The following is a 10825-nucleotide window of genomic DNA, read 5'->3' as shown; positions in this document are numbered from 1 at the left end:
GACTCAGATGAATGAAGTGGAGAAAATCAGTGCGAAACGTGAAGAAACTGATGAAAAAGCACATGGCCTGGCTAGACGCGTCTCCACACGCGTGTGGAGCTTGTAAAAGTACATCTTGCTACTCAAACGCGTCCCCAGACGCGTGTGGAAGTGAAATATTGAGGTCTGCTGAGCAAACGCGTCCCCAAACGCGTCCCAGACCACCAGACGCGTGCCCAGACGCGTCCCAGACCACCAGACGCGTGCCCAAACGCGTCCCAGAAGACAGAATTGCAAAGAAAACTGCCCCTCTGCCCAAACGCGTCCCAAGACGCGTGTCGCCAGCACTAAACGCGTCCCCACACGCGTGTGCACGTGAAGATTTGGGCTTTCTTGCTGAAAAGCCCAGTCAGACAGAAATAAAAGGACCAGAATGCGTTTGGACAAGGGTTGGACAGTTTTGGGTGCGAAAATACACTGTGAAAGGCTGGAGAACTCAGATTTGATGCAAGAATTGAAGAATTCTATGAGCTTTCGCCATTGAAGATTGGATTTCCTTCATTTATCTGTAATGTCTACAATTAACACTATATTTTCTGTTTTTATTATGAGTAGCTAAACCCCCAAATGCTAGGGGGGTGACCCTGATTTTGATCTGTAAGGAATAAATTTATATTTTTGCAATGATAATTTGGTTTGTTCTATATTGATTTGTTCTCTTGCTGTTATAATGCTTTTTCTGTCGGACAAACGGAAATTGATTTTGTGTGATACAATTAAGCCGGACCAGCTGTTGTTCATGATCTGTCTGAGAACATATTTTAGTAGATATTACCTAGGACTAGGAATACCCTTTAATAATCAGAATATTCTTGATATTGGAAAGCTTAATGTCAGCCGTGATTTCTATGGACATAGTGATTAGGTTGAGGGATTAAAGAATTATTACCTGAGGACTTGGGAATAATAAACCTTAAGAACTGATAATCAATTAGGCAAACCATTGTTGCAAGATATAGTTATATTTGTTGCATGATCAAATCATTCACCATCCCTAGCATTCTACTCATCTCTGTTCATCGTTCTATTATTCTGTATATTTACTTTATTTGCAAAACCAACCAAAACCCCTTTTGAACTTTTGTTTAATTGAAATACTGATAAAACTCTGTATCGTCAAGCAGTCCTTGAGATTCGACATTCGGGGAATTTCCCCTTTATTACTACAGAGGCAAAATAGTACACTTGCTATTTTCCTATCACCTACCCAGATCACTTGCGAAAATGGTAAGAACTAGGTAAGGTACCAATACCTCAATAAAGGATAAGAAAAGTATTGAGAAAGTCAAGAAAACTTCCTTAGAGGATAATTCTGTTGTGAAAATGCATGGTGTGAAGATGAAATGAATGGTTATTAGATGGAAAGTTGATGGTCTAGCCAGAGGTCATCCCACCATTGAACCACCGAATGAGGTTCATAAAAAGAAGTTGAAAAATATTGGTGATTGTGGTTTTCACGTTCTTTTAACAATGTCTTACCTAATTTGAAAAGGAAGAGATGGTGTTCCTACTACTCCAAAAAACTTCAAGGAATTCATCAATGCTCAAGTGAATGTCACAACTCAACCTTCAAAGGAGGTTCCTGAGATTGCTCCTCTACAAGTCATCTTTCCTGAGACTGTAAAAGGTAACCATTCAAATCTTCCAATCCATCTAATGTAAATGTTTATGCTAGTATGCCAATTACTAAAGCTGCATCTTTAACTTTGTGTAAAATAGTAGTTATCTTGGTAGGGAGTGAGAGAAGTCCATTGTATACCGAAACACAGCAAGAGAGGAAAATACATGAAGATTGAGGGTGGAAGCACTGCCCAAGGATTTTATAATGTATGCTTTTCAATGTCTTTCTTTTATGACTTAATTTTAAAGTTACGATGAGTATGTGTAGCTAATTTCTCTTATTTTGGGGGTTAGAAGTAGTTCTCCTAATGCTCATGTACTTATTAGGATCATGGTATTCTATGTAATTCTTATTATTCTTTGATATTGATGAATTCTTTGTTCTTAACGCTTGTTTTGGATTAACTACCTAAACCATGTTTTCAAGGCATGACTTGATATTCAAAAGGTACTGGTCATTACTAGATGTAATATATTCATCTATTGGATATGCTAAATTCTAGAATTAGATTTAGGTTTAGTACCCGTGTGAACTGTCAAATTTTAATGTCATCGTATTGGTTAATAGGCTGAGATATCGTCTATTAGGTAATATGATTGATCTCACGTCGTTAAATGAGACATGAGTTGCAATGAGAGCAATGTATGGTAATATTAATAGCTTATTAGAATTACATGTTACTAATCAATGATATTACATGAGAATAGGTTGATGAAATCTAACTCCAAAAAGTTTACGATAAGTTGGTTGCGTATCAATTCTTAGGGAGTGTGAGATCTATCATATAGGAGATTCATTTGTTGTTAATGTTTGTGAAGCTTTTGAGTTGAAGATCAAGATTGGTATTGTGCAGTGTTGCCAGGATTGACAGTCAAGCAGGAGAAAAAAAAGGATTTCTTCTCCATTAAAGACTTTGGTAGAAATGAATAAAGGTTGTTGTGAAACAAAGTTGCGAGTTTCAGGTCCTTTTAGATAGGTGAAGAGCTTGGGGAAACTTGTAGGATCGAGTAAAAATTGATGTGGAATGGATGCTTGGAACGAATCTTAGATATAAGTAAGAGGACAATCAAGACTAAATGATGGTCTTAGAGATTTCAGCTGCATGAGTTATGTACAATAGAAGAAGAAGATTCAAATTGAAGTTGCTAATTTTGCTTTTAATTTCAACATTTGATCCCTTGATTGTATAAAACACATGTTGTAAAAAATGTCAAAACAATGAAAGACTATGAAGTTTCAATGGTTTGCCAATGGAAACTAAATTAGGTGCAAAACAATGACGAACACGTTGGACCAGTATAAATATTGATGCAATATTCTCTTTCCCTATCCCCTTTAAATTGTCTGTGTATTTGCATGTTTAGGTTTTACTACTTTCTTAGAAAGGGCATATTGCTAAGAATCTGTTTATAGTTATTTGTTGTATAAGTTTTGGTTTAATATTGATTTAGTTATCTGGATTATCTTTCTTGCGATTAAATTTGTGTGTAAACGGTAATATTAGATTGATTTGTTTATTAATAAAAATTTGATTTAAACTCCTTGTTCAAATTGAACTTTGTATTGATTAAGTCATTGATTGGCCAAAATTTTCACTATCCATATTTTATTACATCGTCTAAATATCTGGTAATTCATGATATCAATTCAATGCGTACACTATTAGATTTCGTGTGTATTTGGATTGGTAGTGGACATAATTGATTTTGACAAAATTGAGTTTGGTAGAATTGACTTTAACAAAATTGAGTTTAACATAATTGATTTATATTTGAATACAATAATATAAAAGTAAGTTGAACAAAAAATTTCAGTGTCACAATCATGTTGAAACTCAAAAGGTACAAATTCTTTCTTCTAGTAGAACCAATTCAACTTTAGAAGAACCAAACATCTTAAAATCACTCAAGAATTAATTTTTCACCCTCTAGAATTGCTTTTGGCTTTTTCAAAAACCAAATCAAATATATTACTCAATTTTCTTAAAAATTCTTATTTTTGTGAAAATTGTTTTAAAACCAATTTTTAAGAAAAAGTCTATTCATCCTCTTTTAGACCTTTCTCGCCTATATTCTCCTCCATTAAAAACAAAAAGTTATGCGACCATTAAGGATAACCAAACTTCTGTTTGTCTTAAGCTTTTGCTAGGGTGAAAGAAACAGCCAATCATAATCGAGTTTACATGCAAATAAACTTGTTCTGGTCTCAGCAGCAACTTTGAGACCATTAAGGATAACCAAACTTCTGTTTGTCTTAAGCTTTTGCGAGGGTGAAAGAAAGAGCCAATCATAATCGAGTTTACATGCAAATAAACTTGTTCTGGTCTCAGCAGCAACTTTGAGTGCTAAAGTTATACAAGAGTTTTATGTACAACAAAACACAATGATTCTTTTATTGTGTGCATGGCCTATCATACAAGAATAATAAAACCACAACAAAACCTTCAAAATCAAAGACCTATTAAGGTATAGGGGCCCCTTTGTTTTGGCTTTTTTTTAAAATGATTTTTATAGTGTTATTAAATTTTGTGAAAAAAATTTTTACAAAGAAACTTTTTATAAAAGCTTCAAATGGAAATTTTGTTTGAATAGTTATTCTTAAAATGTGATTTTAGATATTTCATCTATTTATGGGGAAAAAATTTGGATACCAAAATTTCAAAAAATCACTTAGTTTTGAAGCTATTTCAAATAGATTTTCATAATCATTTTTGAAATACAACTTTTTGAAAAAATTATGATTTTGACTAAGTTTTGGTCTTCAATTATGTATGTTTATGTTATAGGATGTCAAATTAAGTGTTTTATTTTAGAAAAAACGAATATAAAAAAACTTGTAATATTTTAAAAAACGGTTTTAGAAAATCTATTTTCAAAAATACAAAGAAAAAATCCATTTTTTTAAAGTTGAAACAAACTGGCCCATAGCCATGTATGTACCATATGAATTATTAGATATGAGACTCAATTTCGAAAGGTCAATCAGCAACACAAATTAAAATCAAAATACTAGTTATGTCATAGATTTTTGCGTGTTTCAATCACAGCAGTCTACTAATTCAAACAATCACAAGATTAAAATGCGGAACAAGAAGCTCTGACATTATACATCAGGAAGCAAATCAAATAACAAAAACTATCATTAGGAATCGGAATTTCTTTCCTCATCTGACTAACTTTTGTTGACTTTGTTCATAGCAGATTCAAAGACGCTCTCAAGCTCCTTCAAACAATCCACAAACATAAACGTATCCTCCTGGTTGTTATCATCAATCATACTTTCTCCCTTTATCATTGCAGAATTAATCTTCACTTTGTCAACAGGGTTGAGCTTGGAACTTACACAATCATCCTTCATTACTTTCCTTACAGTGTAGAGATAATATTCCAAAGCATTTCTTGCTTCAACTTTCTCTTTGAACTTCATGTCTTGCGCCTTGAAATTCTCGGCCTCTTGGATCATTCTCTCAATCTCTTCTCTTGATAGCCTACCATTTTCATTCGTTATAGTGATACCATTTCTATAACAGCTGGTTTCTTCCTCTGCCGATACGTTTAATATACCATCTGCATCTATAGTAAAGCATACTTTGAGAGGAAGCCCCCTAGGAGCAAGTGGAACTTTGAGATCGAACAAACCAAGCAAGTTGTTCTCGGTTGCAATAACTCTTTCACCCTCATAAACCTTAATTGGGACTGAAGATTGGTTATCTAAAGCTGTTAGATAACCTTGTGTCTTCTTGAATGGTACAGAAGTATTCCTAGGAATCACCACACTCATAATATTTCCGTATGTTGAGATACCAAGTGACAACGGCGTAACATCACGCAGCACCAAGATTGGAACATTTTTAAAGCCTTCACTCAACAAAGCAGCCTGTACAGCTGCTCCATAAGCAACAGCCTCATCAGGGTTGATGCTCTTGCATAATTCCTTCCCCTTGAAAAAGTCCTGCAATAATTGCTTCACTTTGGGAATCCTAGAAGACCCACCAACAAGGACAACATCATCTATACTACTCTTCTCCATCTTAGCATCAGCAAGACAACTATTAACACTGTGTATACATTTTTCAAAGAGGTCCATATTCAATTCCTCAAACTTGGCCCTAGTGATTGACGAAGCAAAGTCAATACCTTGATGTATAACATCTAGGTCGATTGTGGTCTCAAGGTCGTAAGAAAGTGTCCTTTTCGCCCTCTCACAAGCGGTTCTCAACCTCCTCAAAGCTTTTGGGTTTCCACTAATATCCTCTTTGTTCTTCCTCTTGAACTCCTTCACAAAGTGATTCACCATTCTGTTATCAAAGTCTTCACCTCCTAAATGAGTGTCTCCGGCAGTGGCCTTGACTTCAAAGTCCTTATTCTTAATTGTGAGAATCGACACATCAAAAGTTCCACCGCCAAGGTCAAAGATAAGAACATTTCTTTGATCAACACAGTTAACTCTCTTTTGAAGGCCATATGCAAGAGCTGCTGCAGTTGGTTCATTGATTATCCGAATTACATTGAGACCAGCAATATGACCTGCGTCTTTAGTGGCCCTACGTTGTGAATCATTAAAATAAGCAGGTACAGTAATCACTGCATTCTTAACAGGTGACTCTAAAAATGCCTCTGCAATCTCTCGCATCTGCATGAGAATCACAGCTGATATTTCTTCAGCAACAAATTGTTTCTCCTCCCCCTTGTAGGTCACAAGGATCATAGGTTTATCACTAGCACCTTGAATAACCTTAAATGGCCACAACAATAGATCATTCTGAACAATGGAGTCACTATATTTCCTTCCAATTAACCTCTTTGCATCTGCAAAACATTCATGGCAAGTTTACTTCCTATATTTCCTATTTTCATTTACATATCAACTAATAGTAATAAACATAACAGAAAACAGAAAAAACAGTATAGTAATATTATAGCTAAAAAGTAAACAATGGTGAACAAGAAAAATAAACGGATTACCAAAGACAGTGTTGGTTGGGTTAGAGGAAGCTTGATTTTTGGCAGCATCGCCAATCAACCTTTGTTTATTAGTGAAAGCTACACAAGAAGGTGTTGTTTTGTTTCCTTGATCATTGTGTATGATTTCAACACGATCGTTTTGTTCGTGCCACACTCCAACACATGAGTACGTCGTGCCAAGGTCAATTCCAATAGCAGCTCCCTCATATTTTTTTGCCATTATGTTTCAACTTCGAGTGAATGAAACCGTTTGTGGAGAAGATTTGAATTGACTTCAATCTTTGGAAGATAGAGTCTGTATAGTAGTATAAAAAGTATTCAAATCAAAACATTAGTACATCAGATCATGGTTCTCACTGATATGATCATTTAAGCAAAAAACTAGATCATCAAAGCCAAACATCAGTTCATGAATTGATGTTTGGCTTTGATGATCTAGTTTTGATCATCAAAGCCAAATCATACTAATATACACAATACAAATACTAAATTAATATCTTACATCAACCAGACATTGAAATTCCCAATAGAAGAATGCTCCTATAAAATAGGTTCGAATATACTATAACAGAAAAATTCTTTGCATAATCCCATCATTTGGTTAGCTTCCAAACAATTTCACTTTAAGTCTCTATCACCAATTTGCACTCTTTCCTACCATTCCTATCCTGCTGCCCCAAAAACAATTGTGACATGGATTATCTACCTTAAATTGTTGGCAGCATCTTCTTGATAGAAACTGGTATTGTGATTGTTTACTTAGGACAATATACTAGAGAATTGGTACTGCAATCATAGATATTAGGGTTATGATGAACATGTGAGTATAGGATAAGCATGGAAACTCTAGAATACAGGAACAAAGCCTGTGGATGTAACTTCCAGCAAGGCAGTTATTGAATTGATATAAAATACAAACTGTTTACAACCTCTATGAATTAGAGAGCCTAGTCTCTCCCAAACCAACCAACATATAAAATACTAGATGCCCTCCCTTTTCCCTTTCACCCTATATTTATAATTCTAACTACCTAAGCAGTTACAAAGAAGTTACATAACCGTTACTAACAGTTACTAGTTTCTGCACACAACATTCAATAATAGAAAAATACACAAAATTAAAGAGACCATCATACTCAATAGTTAAGGAAGTTCAAGTTTATGGCAATAAAAGAACTAAACAAAAAACAGAAAGAAACACGGAACAATTGTTTTGTGAGCAAGAACATAACAAAATGAAGAACACAACATTACTCTTAAAAGGAATCAGATTGAAATTTACCCTAATATTTACATAAATGTAAGTTTTTTTTTTTGATAACACATGTAATAGTGTCATTTACATTCTATTTGGTTTTAGGAATGGAAAAAAAAAAAGAAACCAGAGGAAGTTATTCAACATTTGTGGCTAAGTGTTGAAAAAAATTGTTACCTGGTTGAAAAATAGTAAGAGGTGTAGTAAGAGTGAAAGGAAGAATAACGTTTACCTTGGTTGAAATGTGAAAGAAAAACAAAATCTTTCCTTTGATTTCACCTCGCTCAAACGTGTTGAAGAAGTTCTATGTAGTACTATTTGATTTTTTTTTTATATAATTTAAATAACTTTTGTATAATTTATTTTTTAATAAACAATGTTAATAAGGGATTAAAGTATGTTCTAATTTAGATAAATAATTTAATAAATTAAATATTAATATATTTTATGAGATTTTTTATTAAGAGAAAAGAAATAACGCAATGTAAAATATTTTTACATTATAAATAACTCACTTTTATGTATCCAATTAAACAATACAATTTTTTTATTTGAAAAACAATTTTAATGGCAGAATAGTTTTTTTATTGATAATTTTTTTAATTAAGTTTTTTTATGATTATATTTTTATAATTATATTTTGAACATTATGTAAGACAAGTTTTATTTTCAAATTTATTTTTTATTTGAGAATTATTTAATAAAAATTTTAAAATAATAATTTTGGGCCTACTGTTTAATGATCTCAAAGTCTTTCCACACCAGCCCACATGTATTTTAGATTGGAAATTTTTTTATTGACCCCTATCTTCTTGGTTATCCTTGGTGAAAACCCTTAAATGCTCCTGTACTTTAAAAATGCATTTCTGAAGTACAAAAAAATGTGTTTTCAGAGATGCATCTCCGAAAACGTTTTTTTTTTTCAAATTTTTTTAATTTCGGAAATGCATATCCGAAAACACCATTTCAGAAGTGCATTTCCGAAATACTGCGCGTTTTACAGTTTAAAGAAAACAGTCCCCCACCACCAAAATCATTTAACCTAGACCAATTTCAAACTCAACCTCTCTGAGATTTTCTGCAAACCAACTTCCAAGGCTTCATCAAAGGCTCCATCTACTTGTTCTACTACATTCAAAAGCATCTCAATCACCTTCAATTTGTAAGTTTCTAAAACTTTAGATCTATGATTGAAATGCATGTTAGGGTTGTTAGAAATTAGAAAAATGATATTGGGGTAGGTTGTTAGTAGTCTTTAGGGTTGTTTAGAAGCATAAAAACTTATTTTGAAGTGTTTTGGGGTCTGTCATGCCATTAATCTCCTGCCGATATGCTAGCGGATAGAGATGCTTGGGCGGGACGCGTTGGAGCGAGGTATCATTGATCAGGGCGGTCCAGAGGTAGTCGCCGTGGTGGAGAGGATGGTCGGTGATGCGGGCCGTGCAGCGGCATATAGGAGGCCGAGGAGGTCCCAGGGAGAGAGGGTTAGGCATACACAGTAGGGGTTCCGGATTATTTTTCTTGTATTTGACTTGTATTTCGCACACTATTACTATTTTATTCGGCTTGTATATATTATTCAGATTGTATTTATTATATTAGTATTTTATGTTGATATGTCGTTTATTTTATTCGGCATTTTCGTTTAATTAAAAATACAGGATTGTTAAGAAAAACATAAAAAAAAACACAATTTCTGCATAATTCAAAAGTGCATTTCCGAAAACCCCAAAAAATGTGAAAAAGGTGTTTTTGAAAGTGCATATCCGAAAACACCCCGCATTTGGCGTTTTCGGAAGTGCATTTCCGAAGTTTGGAAAAATCTAAAAAAAATATTCCGGAGATACATCTCCGAAGTAGGGGCAACTTGGGAATTTCGCTAGGGTCAATAAAGAAATTCTCTTTAGATTTTGAGTTCCCCATTTTATGGGGCTTTTGGTTGGTGTTATGAATAAACTCAAATCTTCAAAAACTCTCATACCCAAAACCTTTTTATCCTTTTAACTTAATTCTTCCTATTTTCCAAAGCCCCCCACTCCAAACTCACAAACATAGTTGTAGCAACCTGCCCTAAAAATTAAAGATTTAGAGTCGCCACCTATTCTGAAGGGCGAATAGGAAACCCTACGCAGTTAAGAGATCGAGGTAAGATTATTATAATCAGGTCGAGGGAAGGTGTTAGGCACCCTCAACCCGTTCCTAAGGTTTGTATCTAAGGTTAAGGCTTATGGCTAAAATATTTAGGATAATAGCTAAAGAAGTGAAAAAGGCAAAATTGAGATTTTAAGTGAATTGAGATTTTAGGGAGGGGTGAAGGATAGAAAAACACTTAGAAAGGGGGGGGGGGGTTGAATAAGTGTAGTTTCAAAAACTCGTAAGATAAAAATAATTTGCACAAGTATTTTTATCCTGGTTCGTTGTTAACCTAACTACTCCAGTCCACCCTATACAAGGTGATTTACCTCAACTGAGGATTTAATCCACTAATCACACGAGATTACAATGGTTTTCCACTTAGACAACTTCTAAGTCTTCTAGAGTCTTCTGATCACAACTTGATCACTCTAGGAAGAACTGCTTAGAGACCTTCTAAGACTTCTCTAGAGTATACTGATCATAACCCGATCACTCTAGTCCTTTACAATTTAATGTAAACAAATTCTAAGAGTATTACAATTGCTTCTTAAAAGCGATAATCACAAACTGTGATATTTCTCTTACAGATTTAAGCTTAGACTCACTAAAGTATTACAACAGTAATGTAGTGAGCTTTGATGAAGATGAAGTTTCTGAGCTTTTAGTTGAACAACATTTCAGCAAGTTAATATTCACAGAAATTGTCAAGAATTGGTAACCTTGCTTCTCATCAGAACTTCATTTATATAGGCGTTTGAGAAGATGACCGTTGGGAGCATTTAATGCTTTGCGTATTCCGTACAGTATTGC

The 10825-nt window shown here is 34.1% G+C and overlaps 1 protein-coding gene across 1 annotated transcript; it reads right to left on the bottom strand.

Annotated features, from left to right (window-relative positions):
- Positions 1-4654: 4654 nt before the first annotated feature.
- LOC131630049 (heat shock cognate 70 kDa protein-like) lies at positions 4655-7685 on the bottom strand. The gene is made up of 3 exons (XM_058900844.1): positions 7127-7685; positions 6625-6919; positions 4655-6468 (listed from the first exon to the last, which is right to left on the bottom strand). Exons 2-3 carry the CDS (start codon positions 6842-6844, stop codon positions 4832-4834), a joined length of 1857 nt encoding a protein of 618 aa, XP_058756827.1. The 5' UTR covers positions 6845-6919; positions 7127-7685; the 3' UTR covers positions 4655-4831.
- Positions 7686-10825: the final 3140 nt, after the last annotated feature.

This window comes from Vicia villosa, unplaced genomic scaffold, assembly GCF_029867415.1.
Source record: "Vicia villosa cultivar HV-30 ecotype Madison, WI unplaced genomic scaffold, Vvil1.0 ctg.000637F_1_1, whole genome shotgun sequence".
Classification (NCBI taxonomy): Eukaryota; Viridiplantae; Streptophyta; class Magnoliopsida; order Fabales; family Fabaceae; genus Vicia; species Vicia villosa.
This window is presented reverse-complemented; position numbering and strand designations above follow the sequence as displayed.